At 39.9% G+C, this 22,195-nt stretch overlaps 1 protein-coding gene across 2 annotated transcripts; it reads left to right on the forward strand.

Moving 5' to 3' along the window:
• The first annotated feature begins 404 nt into the window (after positions 1-404).
• On the forward strand, positions 405-19,887 carry dspb (desmoplakin b). Of its 2 annotated transcripts, none has more exons than XM_058391111.1 (24): positions 405-691; positions 2,153-2,246; positions 2,633-2,766; positions 4,569-4,710; positions 6,055-6,180; positions 6,659-6,718; positions 8,065-8,232; positions 8,318-8,422; positions 8,520-8,615; positions 9,718-9,843; positions 9,925-10,074; positions 10,189-10,343; positions 10,556-10,682; positions 11,084-11,270; positions 11,373-11,581; positions 12,016-12,194; positions 12,285-12,423; positions 12,510-12,703; positions 12,795-12,957; positions 13,061-13,144; positions 13,242-13,349; positions 13,423-13,521; positions 13,614-15,440; positions 16,049-19,887. In XM_058391111.1, the coding sequence occupies exons 1-24, from the start codon at positions 522-524 to the stop codon at positions 19,253-19,255; spliced, it is 8,049 nt and encodes a 2,682-aa protein (XP_058247094.1). In that variant the 5' UTR covers positions 405-521; the 3' UTR covers positions 19,256-19,887. The 2 variants fall into 2 exon arrangements, with proteins under 2 accessions (XP_058247094.1, XP_058247095.1); XM_058391112.1 differs by having other exon boundaries at positions 407-691; positions 13,614-14,111.
• Positions 19,888-22,195: the final 2,308 nt, after the last annotated feature.

The raw sequence follows: 22,195 nt of genomic DNA on the forward strand, positions 1-22,195 counted from the left end.
GATTCCGAGGAAAATGCTTATCATGAGATCCAAGGAAGAAGAAGTTATTTCACCACTATTGTTATGATTTCATAAATTTCACGAAAAATGAGACCTTTTGTTCCTTGGCGATCACCGGAAAACCGATTTTCTTCAGGAACAGATCGTTATCTCGGGAGCACGAGAACAATAAGTTTGTTATCTCGTGAAAACAATTTACACTCCAAAGTAAACAACTCGAGGCTGGGAGAAAGGTAAATAACAAAATAACGGCACGGAATAATATAAATCTATTCTGTTCAAACAAAATCTCGATGGTAAAACTACATAGAAAAGAAAAGGAAAAAGCTTTACAGTGGGAAAAACCCAGTGATGACGGGGGTGTGGGCGGGGTTTGCCCGGGTTTTTGGGCGGAGATTCCGTGTTGACTGCGAAGATAGTTCGGAGTCAGAGCGCTTTCGTGTACACTGCGACGCTGTAGCCTGCTTTAAAGTACGCTTGGAGTGTATTGGTTGTTGTTGCGGTGTTTTGTGGATGAAATCATGAGTGTTTACGGCTCGCAGAGAGCTCTGCACTCTCTCAGTCGGCGCACCGGCTCCCGCAGCGACATCGCAGTCCCTAGCTATCAGTTCGGTGGTAATGGATTCGGGCAGGAATATGCCGAGGACTACAACTACACCTTCTCCAGAGGCTCCATCGGTGGAGGACAGGGGTAAGTACTCCTCTTAACGCTGTAGTTTGGTGTCTTCACACATCAACAAGATACACTACTTACTTTGTTTTTCTCAAATTTGCAAAATTCTATTTTTACACACCTGTACCATTCTATTTGGTCTCTAATCCTGTCCAGAATAAAGCCTAGATGTTATCTAGCCTCTGGATTAGGTTTCCTGGCTTTTATTCTTTCACCAGGTGCTTGCGGTGTTTTCTTACCAGTTGACACAATGAATCATCTGTTGACTGTGTGGAAAAAAAAAGTAAACAATTATTATATTTACATTCTAATTTGCATAGAAATGAGTTCATAAATGACCTTTCCAATTGCGTCTTACAACATGGATTCATGGAGCTAGGCTTTTATATTCATGCACATTAACATTTCATGGTCTTTCTGTTAATGTTATGTTAATTCATTTGTTATTAATGCTTTTAAAAACAGAACTTACTTTCTTACTCATACGTTTTTACTACTTGTGGTATAGTTTGTTGTTAATGCTTTATAAACTGAACTTATGTTCTTACATACAGTGTAAAATAACAAGTTTTTACTGGCCGTGGTATAGTTTGTTGTTAATGCTTTATAAAGCGATCTTACACACAAGTTTTTACTAGTTGTTGTACAGACTGGACAATATAGCAGCAGATATTTTGAGATTAAATAAGAAAGTGCATAGAGTGCAAATTCCTTTGGCTCTGGTATTGTCTGCCCCCTCAGCAGTTCCTGTAAATCATGACATAGTCGTGAACTTGGATGTGGACAGAAGCAAATCTGGTTAATGAATTGTTAAAAGACGGAAGTCACAGTTTAGTGGACGTTTTGGGGTAAATTTTAACCAGGACACATTACTCAAATTCCTTATTTTATTTATTTTTATTTTAAACCATTATCCTGCTGTCAGTCTGCTCAGGCCTCATGTCTCTCTCTCTCTCTCTCTCTCTCTCTCTAAAATAAAACTCAATTTTAGTCATGCATTGCTAGATTATTATCTAGTATCCTGTGAGTGTCTCTCATTACTATCTTTCAAATGAAAATATCTGAAAGATTTAAGTAATTGTCAGTAAATGCAAATGTTCAAGCCAAACAAGTTTGCACCTACCTTAGCATGAGTGTGTTTTTATGAGTTCATATTCTGGAGGGAAAGTAAAACAAAAACTAGGCGAGTCCTGCACTCAGTTGTATTGCGCATTACACACAGGAATTAAGGCACTGTGACAAATATAGAAAGTTTGATCCCACATCCAGTCATGAGAGAGTGAGTGTGTGTGTTAATATACTTTATTTTTAACTAAAGTGTCTCACTGAGACTTGAGCACATTGTTTGTACAAATTGACCAAAGTTCTGCATGTCAGTAATTATAGGCTTTTCCCACAGCTGTAATTGCCTTCCTGCATGTTTGTGCAAGCTTCTCTGCAATAAAACCTTCAGCTTATTCTAACCTTTCTTCTCTTTAGCCCTCCCCGTCAAGTTATCATTCATCAGAGAGCTTCCATACTCCAGAGCCAATGCCAGGAGCTTCTTCATAAAGCAGAGTTTATTTTACAAACGGTGAGTGGAGTCTGCAGGTCCATTCGATCTCACGCGCTCTCTTTTTAGATTGTTATTGCTGTGTGTGTTATGGGCTAGGTACTGTGGTCTGAGGGGTTGTGTGTGTGCGAGAGAGTGTGTGTGTCTGTAAGTGTGTGCGAGAGTGTGCTTGTGTGCGCAAGACAGTGTGTGTGTGTGTGTGTGTTTGAGAGAGAGAGGGAGAGTGTGTGTGTGTAAGTGTGTGCATGAGAGAGTGTGTGTTCGTCTGTGAGAGTATGTGTGTGTGCGAGAGTGTGCGTGTGTGTGTGCATAAGAGTGTTTGTGTGTGCGTGAGGATGTGTGTGCGCTCACAAGAATGTGTGTGAGTGTGTGTGTGTGTTATGGATTGATGTGTGTTGGTGTTGCAGGACACAGATAGAGCGCGGGCTGCAGCAGAAGCAGAGCACTGCATGATGTCTGCCAGAGACATTATTGAGCAGCTTAAAGGTGTTGCTGTGGATCTTAGGAACATGGGCCAGCCTAACGACAATGTGCTAATGATGTGAGATATACAAACACACAAACACAAACACATAAATACATTTACAGACAACCCCACAAACACGTTTATATGCAAACACAGGCCTGGACTCTTTACTCGAACCTACAGTGTGCACCATAGAGTTATATTATACTGTCCATAGAGTTATAATTTACAATAGAGTTACATTATACAATAGAGTTATATTATACTGTTCATAGAGATGTATTATAGAGTCCATAGTTATATTATACAATAGAGTTATATTATAGAGTCCATAGAGTTATATTATACAGTCCATAGAGTTATATTATACTGACCATAGGGTTATATTATACTGACCATAGAATTATATTATACAGTCCAAAGAGTTATATTATAGTAATCATAGAGTTATATTATACAGTCCATAGAATTATATTATATAATAGAGTTATATTATACAGTCTCACAGAAATATTTACGTTTTTCTTTAAAATTTTCTGTAGCTCGTTTGGGGAAAGCTACAGAAAAAAACTGGACTCTACAAGGTTATAGAACATTACAGGGACGATAAAACAAAACCGCATTTTCCATCTGTAAAGAAATCAAAGAGGGACTTTGCTGAAGCATGCGCAAAGTATTTCCAGAATGCAGAAAAGCTGTGAAAAAAACCAAGCACACCCCCAACACAGATAAAGCAGATAGCTGCCCTGCACTGTGCGCATTCTCCAAGGCTCTTGTCTGTGTTTTCACGCTGCATTGTTTAGATAATACCTGAGCTAAATGCTGAATAATCGTTGCCACAGGCCTCAAAATGCAGCAGGACCAAGACAATAGCAAGCTGCAAAGATGAAAAAGAGTATACTTGCTTAGGAATTTGTTGCATATACTGATCATGGGGAGAAAAGTCTCGAGTCGCAGTTATAATGGATGTCAATGACACTTGCACCAAGGACGTCCAGTTATAGATTTATTTACGAGGTGTTTTCTGTTTCAACAAAAACCCTCTCTGAACCAAAACACCAACCCTATATAAATATAGCTGAGCTAGAGGAAGACATACAGGATGACTTAAAGGGTAGGTTTGGGTTCAAATTCATTAACTCATTAGGAACATTTTAATGTGATTAAGTAGGACTATTCAAGACAGAATACATTGACACACTCCTGTTAGATGGTTATAACATGCATACAGTATGCCATCATGTTAATTGTTGTTGTTTTTTGGGTTAGGGTTAGGGTCATTTAGGGTTAGGGTCATTTGAAATTGTCTGCTGATTTAATGTTATACTGTAAATTGGACTGCAAAGGGGAAAAAATGACTTCAGGTCCGCATTTTCTATCCCAATCCTAAAGAAACAAACTGAAATATTCCTTCTCACCTCGTCTCAAGAAACTTTTGGAGGTTCATTTTTAAATGCCACTGACTATAAAATTGTAGAAACGGCATTCCTATTCTTGTAGGATTCGAACCCGGACCATGCTTGGTAGTGACAGTACTGTATACTAATCACTCATCAGGGGTATAGTAGAGGTGAGCAATGAATGCTGGGAATTTTCATCTGAGTGAGCCACTTCTGTGTAACCTGATACTTATAGCTGTAAATGAGGAACTTGAGGTACGCATGAAACCATGATCGTATGTGTGAAAGGATTGATCCACCATTTGTTTACTAATTAAATCTATGATTAAAAAGATGTCATTGTATTATCTGATAGTTGCAGTACATTATAATACATTGGTCTTGTTTCTAAGCTTAAGTAAAGCAGTCAGGTGCTTGATTTTAGAAAAGACAGAGCAGCTTTCCTCATGTTTTTTTTTTCTGTAATTTTGTACCCAGTGTGGATGAGTGCACAGAGCAGCTAAGAGCAATGCACATGGCTGTGGGTGGCTCTATGCAGAGAAAGAGCCGAGGCAGCATGGGCTGGGATGAAACAGACAGAACCTTGCAAGATGCCATTGCCTGGATCACCCAACAGAAGGTAAAGTGATAAGTTAGTTATTATCAGCATTATTTTATATTCAGTCAAGGATGTGCAAGGGAGGTGTAGGGAAGGAGGCACAAGAAAGTCTTTTTTCTTCCTTTCTTTCTCAGTGGGTCATCATCAAGTTTCTAAACAACATTCTTACACAATAACGGCGGGTCTGTATTCAAGCTCATGCAGGCACACTGCCATCACTTCCCTTTAAAAAAAACTGTAAATCTAGGAATTTCATGGCAGGTCTCCTGTCTTTCAACAGCGCAGTACAGTCTTTCTTTGAGAAACTGCTCCTTAGCTCCCAGAACAGAAGCAGGCAAATAATACACCCCCTCTTCCAGTGCATGTGTCCAAACCACAGTGTTAGTAACTCGCTCGGAAAGTTAAGTGAAAAGGTTCTGAGTTCCTCTTTTTTTTTTTTAAAGACATTTTGCATTTTAGAGACGCAAAAAAACAGAAGATTGAAACAAGAAAAGGGCTTTTTCTTTAACTCATGCAATAAATTTTTCCCCCTCCTTCCTGTCAAAGAGAATTACTGCCGAGTCACATGACCTGCCTGCCCATCTAATTCTAAGACTCTGAGATTTATAGCCAACTTTACAAACAGACTTTTTTTCCCCTTCCAAACATGTGAATAGCTTGTATAACTTCAGGCAGAGTGCATTTTTTTTGTTGTGTCTCGTCTTTTATCTGCTGATTGTTATCTTACAACAGATGTGCATAATGGTAACGCAATATGGCATGGCATGTAGTAACACTCATGGTTATGCTGGAAAAAGAAAATAATATGTGAGTAATATCACAGTGGTGTGATGATTTTATTTTATTTTATTTTATTTTATTTCTTTTTTCCAAAATGCAAAATGTGTTATTCTTCTTACTCAGCAGCAATTTGCCTATGGTTCCAGTTTTTAATTTATTAATGAAGGACACATAACGTTTATTAATCTTTTATAGATACATTTAACCTACTGGAACATCTGCAACACATATTCGCACCTTTCTTTTATCACGTTCACTATAGCAGCTATAAACACTTCTACCCTCTCCGACATGTCTTTCATTTTCTGACATAAATAGGACAAAAGAAATGCAGCAAAGCACAATCTTCAATCCATAACCAGTACATAGGAGACATATTTGAACACACCTATCAATTAGCACATAGCTGCAGCTATTTTCAGAGCTGCTCCGTCATTCAATAAAAGGAAATTAACATAATAACATGGTAATTTGCATGGAGCAGAAATTACCCATCCACACAATTACAGTTTACTTTTTAAACAGGGAACGTTGCGATTTCTTTCTTCACGCTTTCTTACACAAGGCTCTTCCATCATTTTGTAGCGTCTGATAGAGACATCACCATGGGGTGAAGATCCCGCCGTCATAGAGCAGCAGATTATGAATCACAACAGATTTCACAACTCTATCCAGAGAAGTGTGGAAGTGGAAAGAGCTCAAGCGGAACTAGTAAGTTTAACACACGCACACACACACACATGCTTACACACACAGGGCATTTCACACTTTTCAAACACTTAACCCTGGGTCATTATAAACTGTTAAACTGAGTTATTTTGTTTGACCTTTCACACTGCTCATACTGTACCCTGAGTTAACAGTTAATCCTGGCTCTTCATAATCTGTTCATAATCTGATGTTTCACACTGTAAATCCCTAAACCCTGTCTTATTAATCTGGCAGTAATCTTTTACACTTGGTTAAAAGCAGGATTTAGAACGACTTTAACCCACTCACGCAGTGTACAAAGCCTTATACTGTATATATGTATATGTATACCATTTCCTCTGCCTCAGCTTGTTCAGATCTACTTTATTGACAACACATAACGACATGGCTATCTACACAACCTATAAAACTATCAAAGTTAACAAACGCCAAAACACTCATGCAATAAAGATACATGAAGGCCTTTGCCCTGTTACAGAGAGAGAGGCTGGACAAGGGAAGTCTGCATTTGCTGGAGCAGGAATGGGACAGCCTACAGGTAAGCTTTAAAACAACTAATTTCTGAACTTTAACACTTAAACTGCCTAACTAGCAAAAATTTTAGGTTGTGCAGTGCCGTAATAAAGTATTTGCTGATTTCCTGTATTTTTTTGCCACAGTAAATGGTTTCAGTATCTTGTACAAAGTGTGACATGAGACAAGGAGGAAAATTAGGGAGTATAAAACAGACTGTAAATGAATGTTTCATTTTTTGAAGGAAAAAAGGTTACAATACCAACAATGATATGAACCATGTGAACATATACTAAACTTAATAACTGCCACAACTGCAACCAAGTGCTTCTGATAACTGGAGAAAATTGCTTTGGAGAAGTTTTGGCAACTCTTATTTGCTTTAATTCAGCCATGAAAGAGGATGAAGCATGAAATCTTTTGACTTGCACCAAAACCTTCATTTTATTTCTGTTGAGTGATACGGTTTGTTGTCTTGCGGCAAAACCTGATTGTGTTTTGGATTCAGTTCCCAGACATGAGCTGGTAGAGAGCAGATCCATCAATTACAGCATGTTGCCAAAACAAAGCATCCCCACATCACACTACCACCTCCAAGTTTCTGATGATTTCTGTGTTAAGCTTTAAGACAGATGTAACTGGACTCGTGTCTTGTTTGACTTTTGACTTCAGTTCACATTATCCCAGAAAATCATGTTCATCAACGTGGTTTCATCAAGTCTTTATGTTCTTCTTAGATAGCAGTGTCCCACAGATGCCATTTCATGCCTAGACTCTCTCTCAGTCATGAATGATGACCTTATAAGAGGCAAACAAGGCCTCCAGTTCCATAGATATTTGTCTGGGATCTTTTTTGGACTTCCTGGATGAGTCAGTAATGTGCTCTGGGAGGAATTTTTCATTTCTGTGAAGATTCTCCAATTTTGTTTTTTGGAGATAATGGCTCTCATTGTGATTTGATTGACTCCCAGAGTCACTTTGAAATAGCTTTTGAATCCCTGTTCATCCTTCTTGTGATCCTTGTATTGCATAGTTGCTTGTTGAGACCCTTAACCCTACATTAAATTGCCGGACAATTCAAAAGGGCAGTTATCAAACCTTGATGTCTACAGTCTAACTGTACCCAATTATCAATAATTTATTTGTTGATTATGTAACCAGACAGAAACAGTTGGTGTTGTATTTTGGGTTGTCTTAGTTTTCGATTCCGTTTTCGTATGGAGAACTGAAACAACTGAGAACGGGTGCAAATACTTTTTCACAGCACTGTAGAGTGGGTGTAATAGTCAATCGGATTTCTTAGAATGAGTCTGTACTCGGGAAAGAGTCTTCAGGATGCCAGATATGTATGTTTTCCCCCATTTTTTGCAGAAAATGTCGTTTGACCGTGGCGCTCAGTTACACGAGCTTCAGAACATAATCACTGAGATCACTCAAGAGCTCATGTGGGTAAATGATAGAGAAGAGGAGGAACTGATGTTCGACTGGGGCAACAATAACATCGATGTCTACATACCTCAGAAGCAGGAAAGCTACTCGGTAAGACAGCACAAGCAGCCATACAGACACACTTATTCACATACACACATAAGCATGACCATGTTTTTTTTTTTTTTTAAATCAGAGGTTGATGAGTGACTTGGAGGAGAAAGAGAAACAGTTGACTAAACTGAAACAGAAAGTGGACAACCTACTCGCAAACAACCACCCTGCATCAGACAAAATCGAGGTAAGTGCTTGTTTTCTTTTTGCACAGTACATTTTATTTATTCATATGTACATACACACATGTCCTCCATAATCACTCCACCCTGGTGTTCTCCTAGGCTTACATGGACACTCTTCAGACCCAATGGAGCTGGCTTCTACAAATCACCAAATGCATTCATGTGCATCTAAAAGAGAATGCAGCTTACAGTCAGGTAAAACCTAGTGCACCAGGGGTGTAAACAAACAACATTTGGCATTTCCCCCCCTCATGGTAGTGTGTTATTTCGGTGTTAGACACCGTGTGAATCAAATAACCCATGCTAACCCATTACTGGATGTTAATAATATTTGAGGTTTTTTTCAACCAGAAATATTTAATCAGCTTTAATTGCCGTATTATATATGAAATATATGAAAATGTGTATTCATTTGAAAGAAATAAACTGATTGATCAATTGATCTGATGTGACTATGATGATCTATAAATGTTTATTCTATTAGTTATGATGGGTTTTTATTTCATTTTGATCAGTTTATTGTAGTATTGTTTCACTGTATTGTATCTTCATTATATATTGTTTTTAAGTAGGTGGTTGGGGACTAGTTACTGTCCTGTTTAATTAGTTTAATTACTGTCCTGTTACATGTCTGCCAAATACCAGAAATGTAAAACTGTTTAATTCAGGGGTTAAATATTCCTGAAGTCAGTGGTGTCACACTTGTTTTAAGTAACAGGCCACATTACGTTCAGTCTAATGTCAAATGGACCCCCAAAAATTGTTTAATAAAAAAATAAACAATTAGTGTGCAATAACACTCTAATAATTCCTCTAAAATGTTATCAGCTAACGTTAATGATCATAAGTTTATGATGTTTGCTTTCTCAAAACAGCTGACTATATGGTCAAGGTTCTAGATACAACAAATGAATATGTCTAGGTTGACTGAGCTAATAGCGATATTTTTATTTACTTTTATTTACCTTTTTCTGATGAATTTGGGGGTTGATGAGATCTTCCTTGACTTTCTAAGTAGAAATTCCGAGTCTGTTTTCTTTGTTTTTTTTCCTAGTCAGAGATGGGATTTCACAGATTTAACACAAAAAAGAGAAATTTTAAATGATTATGTTGCTTAGGCCTACTTGATGGTGTCTAAAATGATACTTAAAAAATACATATAAAGGATGATTTAATTACAAAGTAACGTCAAATTTTACAATTAAAACTATTTAAATATATTAGTATTAATAACGGTGTTAATAATAATTTTTTTTTAATTATGTGTACAGTAACCCACAACCCACCTTATTTTCAGTTCTTCACAGAAGCAAATGAAGTATATCTCAAACTACAGCAACAGCATGAGGCCATCCGCAGGAAATTCAAGTGTGACAAAACGACATCCCTTACGACTTTACAAGAACTGCTTAAAAGCATAGAGGTAGCACACACACACACACACACACATACACTATAGACAGCTGCTCAAATGTTCAACCATTTTATCTTCATGTGTCATCAGAAAGAACAGGAGTATATGACTGAGCACAAGCAACGGGTGCAGCAACTGGTCAGTAAATCCAGGAATATTGTTAGACTAAGACCAAGAAACCCAGACGAGAACAGTAGCCATGTCAAAGTACAGGCATTGTGCGACTTCAGACAAGATCAGGTAACACATGCAAACACACACTACTGCACATCCTGTACATATGTACAGTCAAATCCTGTGTATTGACTTCCAAATTTCCCTTATTTCCCTTCTTCTGCTCTTCTTCCTGAGCAGAAGGTCATCTGTAAAGGAGACATTGGCATTCTAAAGGATAACTCTGAGCGCAGTAAATGGCTCGTAACTGGACCTGGAGGCCTGGATATGGAGGTGCCTTCTGTCTGCCTGTTAGTTCCTCCACCCAACCCGCTGTGTGTCAGCCTCGCCAGCAAGTACGAAACATGCACACACATGCATACCTACACACACATTATCACTCACTACACATGCTTATCTAGAGTGACTTGCATGTATCTTATTTTATACAACTGAGGGTCTTGCTCAAGGGTGACTTGAGTGTAGCAGCTTGGTACTGGTGGGATTTTAACCTCTCATGATCCTGTAACAAGGAGTGTGATACACAAGCATACATTTCACGTTGCAGGAATGAGCAGTATTTCGAGGCCCTTCAGGCAGTGTGGAACCAGGTCTTCATCAATATAAAGAGCCTCATCTCCTGGCAGTACTGCTTGCACGACATCAGCCGCATCAACTCCCTTACAATTACCATGGTAACCCACCTCTTACACACACCTCTATTAATCTGCATGTTAGATCAGATCTGTATTGCCACATGCATCAAACTCTTTCAGGTTCAGTTTATAATTTTTAGATAATCTTTAGACTCGCCTACTGTGTGAAAGGCATCTTCTGCCCTACCTAATGAGTTTAAGTTCCCAACTATTTCAACACTGTTCTGATTTTTTAGTTAGCGTAAAGGGGATATAAGAAAAATTTTGTAGAAGCTTTTTGAATGACTCAAATGAAATAACTATTAAATAGATACCAAGGATCAATCCATATGACTTCAAGATGCTCTTTTGCTAGTATACAGCCAGTACATGACAATTATTGACGTTCTCTAAGGAACGAGAATGATTTTATTCAATACCTGTGCTTGTGTGTGTAACAGCTGGCTCAAATGCGTCCCGAGGAGTACCGCAACATCGTAAAGAGCTTGGAGTCTCACTATCAGGAGTACCAGAGAAACTGCTTGGGTTCAGAGATATTTGGAGACGAGGACAAGAGAGCTATCGAGAACCAGTACACCGGAGCTCAGAAACACTACAATCAGCTGATCGTACAGCTCCCATCCTACGGTGAGAACACGTACATACACTTGTAACCTGAGCATGCCATCTCACACACAGCTACTCTACACGATCACGTTTTCCATCATTCTTTTTTTCCGTTTTTATCAGCTGGCCAACAGGAGGTGTTTGTGGATACTTCAGTGAACGTGCAGTCCTCACCGAGTGCTAAGGTTTCATCTGGTGTAAATGTGCTCAGCGAGTTACATGCCCTGCTGCTGAAGCTGGAAGCTGTGGAGTCTGCAGTCAATACACACCAGCACATCCCCGTGGGACAGGGCGCACCAGCACAATGCACCAGTCTTATCACTGGCACACAGGTACAAGCAACACACACAGTCAAAGACGTCCTTACATGGTCCAAAGCACAGATAAATCGCACACAAAATCACACAGTCAACATAGAAGACTGTAACACATGATTTAACAGTCAACGTTTTGGATCCTATATTTGCAAGGAGGAATACCTCTGATCATCTGTCCAAGCTAACTGGATGCGATTTAAGAAATACTGTTTGAAATTAAATGTTTTTTTCCTAGTTTTTGCACTATATTGTATTTCATTTTTTTATTAGACCTCATTGTTATCATTGTTTTTATTGCTTTTCCCAATCTTTGTTTTCTTTGTCCCTTGTGTTAAATATCTTTGTTCATGAAATGCTCAGAATCAATAAAGAAATAATAGACAGAAAAACACATCAATGACACAAAAACATCTGTGCTTACTTTGTCATCTTTTTGCGGATTGATGTAGGCAGTGGTGAAGGATGTGGAGTCACTGAGAGGAGAATTCCAGAGACTAAAAGAGCGAACGCTTGCAGAAGTAGAAGGTATGAAAGACACGGATAAAGCTCAGTTTCTTCAAAGCCAACTCAACGTGATCAACCAGAGACTGGACCGGCTGGGGTCTCACTCTGCCACTTATCTGCTAAGGTAGAAAGCATACAGAAGATCTGGATTAAACAAAACAACAAAACAAAAACCATGTTTCCCAAATCAAACTCTTACACTCTTTACTCTCAGATTGAAGGCTCTGAAGTCTTTGCTTCAGGTTTTACTGCAGGCAGAGGACGTGGTGAAGGTTTACGAAGCTCGGCTCACTGAGAGAGAGACGACGTCACTTGACCCGGCCGAAGTCCAAGAGTACCAGAGCACTCTTAGGGTAAATTCTGAAATCTGCTCGAATGTGGATTGTATAGTGTTCATAGTTTCATAAACAATGGCTGTGCATTTCATTTTGCTTTCCAGCTCATGAGGTCTGAGCTAGATCAGAAAGAGGGTATGTTACATTCACTGGAGGAAGAGTTAACTAAGGCTCGTCAGTGCAACGAGCAAATTGACCAGAACTGTCACAGGTGTGACGTGGACCTTTGCCTGTACAGTGAGCATGTAAAGCAGCTGTCGGACCGTTGGAAACGCATTCAGACACAGATTAACAGCAGGTAAGATGATCCTTTTTTAAAATTCTGTGTTTATATGTATGTATATATATTTTCCATGTTAATTTTTGAGAGCAAATTCTTTTTCTTTTAGGTTTGGGGATCTGGACACATACCTACAGCAGCTAAAGCATTATCTGAACTCAAGCTCCGCTCTCAGTGCCTGGATTAATGACACTAAAAGCCGTATAGATGCTCAGCTGACCACTAGGACAGATGACCTCGCAGTCCTCAACAAACTTCTTAACCAACAGAAGGTAGGATTCAATTCAGTAATTCCCAACTAAATGTCTAATAAAAACTACAGTTCATGAATATTCATGTTTTTTGTGTGTTGACTGTATATTTGTAACCCCTTAGGCACTGAATTCTGAGATAACAGGAAAGAGGGGGACTGTGGATGCTGTACAAAGGGACGGTGACACATGTGTTAACACCATTAAGGTATAATAATAAGAGTGCTGTAATATTCTTTTTAACAAATGTCAGTGTTGTTGTAATTGCAAAAATAACACATTTTTGAAAACGTTTTTCTTCGTAGAACTACGAGCTTGACTTGGCATCTTACAGTGCTGGGCTAGAAACTCTACTCAACATTCCCATAAAGAGAACCATGCTGCAGTCTCCAACTACAGTTGTGATACAGGAGGTACAAACTATTAGACAGCATTAAGTATGAACTGAAGATTTGTCTCATTCATTATCTAACTTTTGTGTTTTAGGTATCATCTTTGCACAGCCGCTATTTAGAGCTACTTACACGTTCAAGCGATTACTGCAAATCTCTTGGAGACTCATTGAAGAACTTAGAAGAGCTCAAGGTACATTAAACGCACTTAATTTGATTGTCAGCAATTAGCTGTTGTTGATCTCTGATCATAATTAGATATGTTTTCCTGTCATTTATTAATAGATACGGAACACCAAGATAGATTTGCTTGAAGAGGAGCTAAGGCTAGTGAGAGCAGACATAGATGACCGTGACGCTAAGAATGTCTCAATGCGAGCGACACTCTCGCAGTACCAGCTTAAGCTGAACGAATCTCAGGAGCACCTCCTTTCATTGGAGGAGGTGAAGAGAAGCCAAGCTCTACAGTGCAGCACAGCAAAGGCGAACCTAAACTCCTCTCAGACCCGCCTACATGAGCTCATGGAGGAGCTGAACCGTCTCAAAATGCTTGTGGAGGAAGAGAAGAGAAACAGAAAAATCGTGGAGGAAAGGTATAGCAGTCAACAAGAAGACCATGAGGAGGCCATGCGAAAAAGACTAAAAGAGTTGGAGGAGGGCAACTGGGCCAAAATCGAATTGGAAAAGACCGTGTCGGATCGGATGCGCGAGATTGAGCGTTTGAGGAGGCAGTTGGAGGAGGAGACACAGAACCTGAAACAGACACAGATGGAGATGGCTAAGGTAAGGCAGCAGCACAGCACTGAAATAAGGGAGATCAAACAGACCTATGAGTCCCAGATCCTGGTAACACAAACAAACATACAGAAGCTCTCACAGCAGCGGAAGGATGACTCCTTGACCATGCAGATGGAAAATGACAGATTAGAGGGGGAACGCAAGAAATTACAGGAGGAGTTAAGGAGGTTGCAGATCACACTTACCGAGGAACAGGCTCAAAGAAGACACACAGAAACATTACTGCAGCAACAGATCACGGCAGGCACAGAGGAAGCCAGAAAACGGAGTGAACTGGAGGCTCAGATACAGCTCCTTCTTAGTCAGCAGCGTGCAGAAGAAAGCAGATGGAAGGAAGTCCAAGCGAACTCGACAAAATCTTTGCAGGAGAAGACCAGTCAGATCTCCAGCCTCAGGCAGTCACTTGATGACGAGTTGCACAAGAAGAGAGCACTGGAAGCAGCGAATGGCCATCTGCAGAAGGAGCTAGCAGACCTCCATGCTAAACACACAACTTGTAATCAGGAACTAATCAAACTCCGTTCTTCACACCAAGAACTAAGCATCCTCCGTATGGAGGTGGAAACCCAGGGCAATGAGCGAAATCGGGCAGAACAGAATATTGCACACCTTCAGACAAGGGCTCAAGAGCTCCAGGAGGAGCTGAAACAAATGGATGGGCAGTTGAATCAGCAAATAAAAGTAGCCCAAGAGGAGGCTGCCAAGCGCAGGAAGGCAGAAGCTCAGCTCGAAAAGACAAACCAAGCCATGCGTGAGTACATCTCTACCATCACCACTTTACAAAAGAGTCAGGAAGAGGCTAGAATGGAGGCCAGGAGATCTGAAGAAGAGCACAAAAAGCTACAGGATGCTCTTGACCGTAACCTGAAGGAGCATGGTACCTCCGCTCAGCGTCTAGCTACACTGGATGCTGAAGTGAAAGCTTTAAGGCTTCAACTGGTGCAGGAGCAAGGTCGGGTTTCTGAAGCAAACCAGCGCATTCAAGCCTTGCACCGAAACATGGAGGAGAAAACCAAAGCTCTGAACGAGAGCCTTGCTGAAATAGACCGTATAAGGAAGCTTACAGAAGCACTCACCAAAGAGCGCCTCAGCCTGGAGGAGGAGTTACGAGCTGTGCGGCTAGAGCATGACAAGCTGCTGCAAGGCAAGCGCGATGAGGATGACGAGATGAGCACCCAGATTACAGCACTTCAGAAGCAGCTCCAAAACAGCCAACATGCCCGCATAGAGCATGACAAACTCATCCAGCAGCTCTCGCAGGAGAGAGAGAAGCTACGATTGGAGATACAGAATATCCAAAACCAAGCCAGTGAGGTACTAATCAACTGTAGAATGTCTGGGACTGTCATAGACTGTAGCTCTACTCAGACACTATGTAGGATTATTTCCAGCTTGTTTCATGCTTTTCAATCTCTTCATATTCTACAGATGGCCTTTTGTACTCTGCCATACAAAACTATTTCATTTCATGGTCTATTTCTACACCTGAGTCTGGCACTTATTCCCATGGAAGGCACTGATTCCCATGGAATCCTCATGCTGTGTGCTTTTATGGCTTCTTCTTGTGATTTTATGGTGTTTTGATCAAGGCCTTTCAACCTCTAATCAATTCATTCCTAAATCATTACTCTATCAGATGTAATATACATTGCCTTGTTTGATTGTGTGGGACTTTTGGATTTAGGTATTATGTTATATAATTGTTATATTATACCTTTCAAAACATACAGTGAATCACGTGATCCACTGGTAGGGTACCCAGCATTGATTAAATAACAATCATTAGATAAACTATTTATAATTTATTCAAAGTTTGCTTCTAAATCCATGCACTTATGATTTTATATTATCTAAAATATGAACCTTGAGTGAATTGTTTGTTAACATATATTTCTCTCTCTCCATCTCTCTTTTAAAACCAGACATCAAGTTTGATCCGGTCTTCCCAGTCTCAGTGCACTGAATTACAACAAGAACGAGACACACTCGTAAGGAAGATAAAAACCCTTGAAGAAAACATGACCCGTATGCAGAAAAGTGAGGACGAACTTAAAAAAAGCAAAATGTCACTAGAGACAGAACTGCGCCTTAAAAAGCAGCTGCAGGAAGAGAACGAGAAGCTTAAGAACGAGTTTAGCACCTGGAAAACACAACGTCAGAGCCAAGAAGAGCATGTTCATCAGCACATCACAGTGCGCATGGCACTAGAAGGAGAATGTAACTCGTTGAAAACACGTATGGAGCAGCTGCAGTCCCAACTGAAAGAAGTTGAAGAGCGCTACAAGCTCCAAGTGCAGGGATTGGAGCAGGAGCGCAATAACCTAGTTACTCTGAAAGATTCCTTGCAAGAAGAGGTTCTGAGACTAAGACAGAAAGGAAATGCCGTAACCAGGTGCACACAGACAGATTATCTTGGCACGGCTGTTGATCCCTCCACTCTGGTCTTTGATGGTGTCCGCAAAAAAGTCACAGCCCAACAGCTGCACGACTGTGGTGTTATTGACAAAAAAACACTGGACCACTTGCTGAAGGGCAATCAGACTGTCCAGGATGTGGCTGTTAATATCAAGCTGAATCTCAAGGGCACAGGAGCTATTGCAGGATTTGCTGGACCCACTGGAAAGTTGACATTCACAGAGGCCAAGAAAGATATGCTGATCTCAACAGATAGCGCAGTGAAACTGTTAGAGGCTCAAGCAGCAACAGGACATATACTTGATCCCAGAGCAAATTTAAGGATGACTGTGGATGAGGCTTGTCTTAACGGACTTGTTGATGAAGGGGATAAAAAACAGCTATTGATTGCAGAGGCTGCCTGCATTGGGTTTAGAGATTCAGTCACAACAAAACTTCTGTCAGTCAGCCAAGCCATGAAAAAGGGAATGATAGATCAAGATACAGCTCTGCGTCTGCTCCAGGCACAGGAGGCTGCAGGAGGGATTCTTGACCCTGTCCTTAGTGTATACCTCCCCAAGGATATTGCCAGGGACCGTAATCTAATTGATGAGAATCTTTATCAAGCCTTGAATGCGAAACCAAACTGCTATATTGACCCTAGCACAAATCTAAGTGCTAACTATGTAAGCCTGAAGAGGCAATGCAAAGCTGACCCTAACACAGGCTTGCTCATGCTACTAGCCCCTCTTGCACCAGTACAGGGTTTAAGGGAAAAGGTCTCACTGTCACATCTGGTAGAGGCCAACCTATTAGAGCCTTCAGACATTGATCAGCTAAGAGAAGGCAAACTGACAAGTCAAGACATTGAGCACAGACTTAGAGCATATCTGCAGGGATCCACCTGCATTGCTGGAGTCCGCGATCAGGCGGACGCACGCATTCTGCCTATCTACCAAGCAATGAAAGAAGGACTTCTACGGCCTGGCACCACGCTGGAGCTTCTGGAGGCTCAGGCAGCTTCAGGCTTCATTATTGACCCTGTCAACAACCAGTACTACACAGTGGAGGAGGCTTGTAAGAAAGGTCTCGTTGGTGTAGAGTTCAAAGATAAGCTCCTTTCAGCTGAGAGAGCTGTCACTGGATATAAAGATCCCGGTAGTGAAAAGATCCTCTCCCTTTTTCAGGCAATTGAGAGAGGTCTGATTGAAAAAGGGCATGGTATTCGCCTACTGGAGGCTCAGATAGCCAGTGGCGGCATCATTGATCCCAAACAAAGTCACAGGATTGATGTGGATGTTGCCTATAAGAAAGGCTACTTTGGTGAAGAGATGAATCTGATTCTAAAAGATGAGGGAGATGACACAAAGGGATTTTTTGATCCTAACACTCAGGACAATCTCACCTATCTGCAGTTGAAGAGTCGTTGCATCACAGATGAAAAAACTGGCCTTGTGCTTCTGCCACTTCATGATAAGAGCAAGATATCAACACAAAAGAACACCACAAGGAAGACAAGGGTTGTTATTGTAGATCCGGACACTAATAAGGAAATGACAGTACATGAAGCCTTTCAGAAGGGATTGATTGACTATGAAACTTACATGGAGCTTTCCAAGCAGGAAAGTGAGTGGGAGGAGATAACTGTCACTGCTTCAGATGGTACCAGTAAACTGGTTATCAGTGATCGGAAGACAGGCCTTCAGTATGACTTGAAAGAACTGCTTGATAAGGGTGTAATTAACGATGACAACTTGCATGAGTATCGCTCTGGGAATATTACTCTTACACAGTTTGTTGACATAATCACCACTAAATGCATAGCCATGAACATGCCCCTCAGCTCTTCGTCATCTTCTTTGTCATCCCAGACAGTCAAAAGAGAAAGCATGACCTGTGCTGAAACTCCCACCTCACCAAACACCTTGAAGCGTATTGCCAGCATGTCAATTACTGTGGCATCATTTGGAGATCTGATAGATGAGCAGAGTCCAGTTGGGGCCATTTTTGACACAGAGAAGTCTGAAAAGATCAGTATTTTTAAAGCAATGAAGTATGGCCTTGTAGACTCTATCACAGCACAACGACTTCTAGAGGCACAAGCCTGCACTGGTGGTATCGTAAACCCAGAAAATGGCCGCCGCATCTCCATTCAAGAAGCTACTCGCAATGGCATAATTGACAATGACATGGCTAATCGTCTGAAGCCTGCACAGAAGGCCTACATTGGCTTTGAGGATGTAAAGACCAAGAAGAAATTGTCAGCAGCTGAGGCAGTAAAAGAAAAATGGTTACCATTTGAGGCTGGACAGCGTTTCCTTGAGTTCCAGTTTTTAACAGGAGGCCTCTTCGATCCAGAGCAGGGCCATAGACGTAAGCTTGACGAGGCTGTACGCATGGGATGGTTGGATGGAAGAGCATCCCAGAAGCTCATGGACACTCGTCACCACCCCAAGATGCTGACCTGCCCCAAGACAAAGTTGAGAATAACATACAAGGAGGCTATGGATGCCTGTATGGTGGAAGATAAAACAGGAGTACGCATGCTTCCTGCTGCCTCTGCATCATCACGTGGAATCAGCAGCTCTTACAATTCAAGCCCAAGCTCTGCTCCAGGCTCTCAGACCGGATCCCGGAGAGGCAGCGTGGATCAAACTTATTCCAACTCCTCCAGCACCAGATACAGCAGTTTCAGCTACAGTAGCACCTCATTCAGCAGCAGATCTCTATCATAGATGTTTATTTGGAGACTATGTTGGATGAAAATATAGCCTATTGGGTATTAACTTAGAAAAGTATGAATACATTAACAATTAGATGACCTGTGACCTGATAGCTGAATGTTAAATTTAGGAAGAGCAAACAAGGTTGAAGACACTAAGTTCTTATTTTTTGATTCATTTACGAAAGTATTTTAAAATGTTCATGTTTTTGTACCGAGTCCCTTCTCTTAAATGAAAATATCAGTATCCTCAGATTAAAACACTGATTTTGTTTGATAACATATCAATTAATGTAGTCACTGAAAGTCATTTAGGATTCTATTATTATAGAGCGCTATAAGTGTAGGTTTGGGGATGATTTGAAAAGCACAAGAATATGCATGTGTTTGTATTTGTTGGAGTGGTGTGGGTAATTACTTATTCACAAGGATGCGATGTGTTAAAGATGCTGTGATGTCAGGAAAGGAATTCAGAATGTTTTTAATGCCATTGTTTGGTTCCATTTAGCCTATTACTTTTTAAATGCTTTTACTTTTCTCCTCAGATAAACTTAACATTTGTTTAATCACTTGTCTGCTGTCCACTGTCTTTTTAACAAAGTTGTTAACTAATTTGATGCCTTAAAATAAAAGTTCTTTACCACATGTGATTTGTACTTGAAGATCTTTAGCATCAAAATCAACACATTAAATGAATAAGTGGATTAAGATTTGTTGCACTTCATCTAAGGTCACGGTTAATACTAACAGATTAATATCGCCATCATTTTTATTGAACCATTAGGTGCACCAATACACCAAAATGTAGACATCAGTGGTAGCCAAATGTTCCATAATATCAGCCAATATGTAGAGGATTTCCTGCAAAATATTTCAAAGTCAAAGAAGCTTTATTGTCACTTCAACCATATATAGCTGATACAGTACACAGTGAAGTGAAACAACGTTCCTCCTAGACCAGAGGTGCTACACAGAACAAAAACAAAACAGGTGATGCGGACAAACATAGAACTAAACTAAACTATTCCTACATATTCATCCTCATTATGAGAGGAAAATACTCCATAGTTACTCTATAAACTGTACTAAGTACATATCCTTCACTATCCTTATCAAACTCTAGAGATCTTATGCAGACTTGAGTATTTCAGGAACTATTTCTAATGGTGAATATGCCTTGTTAATGACAGAACCATTCTTTACAACTATAATGAGCAGAAAAGCATCTCAGACTACACAACAACATCAAACCTTGAGGCTGATGACTACACTGGATTCCTCTCCTGTCTGTCAAAAATAGGAATCTCATGCTACAGTCAGCACAGGCTCATGAAAACTGAACAGCTGAAGATTGGAAAAACATTGCCTGGTCTGACAAACCTTGATATCTGCTGTGAAATGTAGACACTTAATCCAGAATTTGGCTTCAATATCATAAATCCATGGAACACCAGTCGAGCATTATCTAAATGCCACAGTCTATATAAATATTGTTGCTGACTATGTGCGTCCATTTACGGCCACAATTTATCCATCATATAATGGCTACTTCCAGCATGACCAGTAACAAAGCAATAACACATATCGTATATAAAGTAGATTCATCAAATTAATCCACAATCTTAAAGAAAATAAAAGGCAATAAAATTGAAAAGGAATATGTAATGGGATTTATGGACTGTACGTACTGTATTTTAAGCACAATTTTCCAGACAATAACATACATACCACAGGATACTTCTCACCCATTAAAACATTTTTGGCAACACTAGTTCAATTCATTTTTATTTCTATAGCACTTTTAACAATAGACCCACTCAGAAAGCAGTTTTACAGTAGTCCAGATGCTGATTTATATTTAGATCCTTAATGAGCAAACCAGTCACAACATTGGGATGGAAAAACTCCCTACGATGGCCCTTCTGAAAGAATTAGATTCCAAAGGAAACCCATCCTCTTCTGGATGGCATCAGAAAACAGGACTTCATATTATTATTATTATTTTTTTTTTTTTTTTACAGTTGTTTTTATTGTGTAATATTATTACAGAGCTATTAACAATGGACATAGTCACAAAGAGTTCACAGATGTATATTTATATTTATATCCCTAATGAACAAGCCAGAGGCAACAGATGCAAGGAAAAACTCCCTAAAATCATATGCAGAAGAATCCTTGCAAAGGAACTACACTTAAAAGGGAATCGAACCTATGTTGATACTAGAATTAGAAGTCAATACTCTTTTACAATTGTATGTTATAAATATTATAGTCCAACAGTAATAAGTGTGATACAGCAACGGTTCTTTTGTTCAACTCTACTATGTCTACAGTGTGAGATTATTCACTTAAGATTGGATGATCATTAGGGTATTCAAGAGAGACCATCCACAGCAAAAGTGAGCCACAAGCACTACTGCTCCAAACAGAAGTATTATTAATATTATGAAATAATAGCATTAACCCAACCCCTGTTAAGACATTCATGTGTCCAAATGGTGGACTAATCAAATTGGTTTTTCAACCTAGACTGAATTGGTTATCAAGATCATTCATTGAGTTGCAATGTCTAACTGGAAAGCTGTACTATAGCAGGGGACTTGTAAGAAAAAACATGGCCCTCTGCCCCATCTGTCTATCTATCTATCTATCCCAAACTCTTTATCTGCTTGGAGGCATCAGAGATTCATTTCCTCAGCAGACTATCAGCAAGATTACTGTAGAAAAACAATCATTTACTATATATCAATGGACTAACTATCTGCCTCAATAAAAATGGACAATAGCTGGATATTGCTTGTCTTCTTATCTCTCAGTGACTGCTTAACCTTTACTACTATACGAAGAACAAACCTATGACAGCAAGACTGGATTCATAAATACATACAATCTGTGAAAAATATTCATATAGAGATCTGGACAATAACTCTAATGTTGATGCTACATACCACTG

This window comes from Hemibagrus wyckioides, linkage group LG06 (genome assembly GCF_019097595.1).
Source record: "Hemibagrus wyckioides isolate EC202008001 linkage group LG06, SWU_Hwy_1.0, whole genome shotgun sequence".
NCBI lineage: Eukaryota > Metazoa > Chordata > Actinopteri > Siluriformes > Bagridae > Hemibagrus > Hemibagrus wyckioides.

Bases quoted from the DNA above. Each gene is read 5' to 3' on its own strand.
- dspb (XM_058391111.1), top strand. From the start codon at position 522: ATGAGTGTTTACGGCTCGCAGAGAGCTCTGCACTCTCTCAGTCGGCGC. The intron at 10,344-10,555 runs GTACGAAACATG...TTCACGTTGCAG, and splicing joins TGTGTCAGCCTCGCCAGCAA to GAATGAGCAGTATTTCGAGG. The intron at 12,704-12,794 runs GTAAGATGATCC...TTTTTCTTTTAG, and splicing joins CAGACACAGATTAACAGCAG to GTTTGGGGATCTGGACACAT.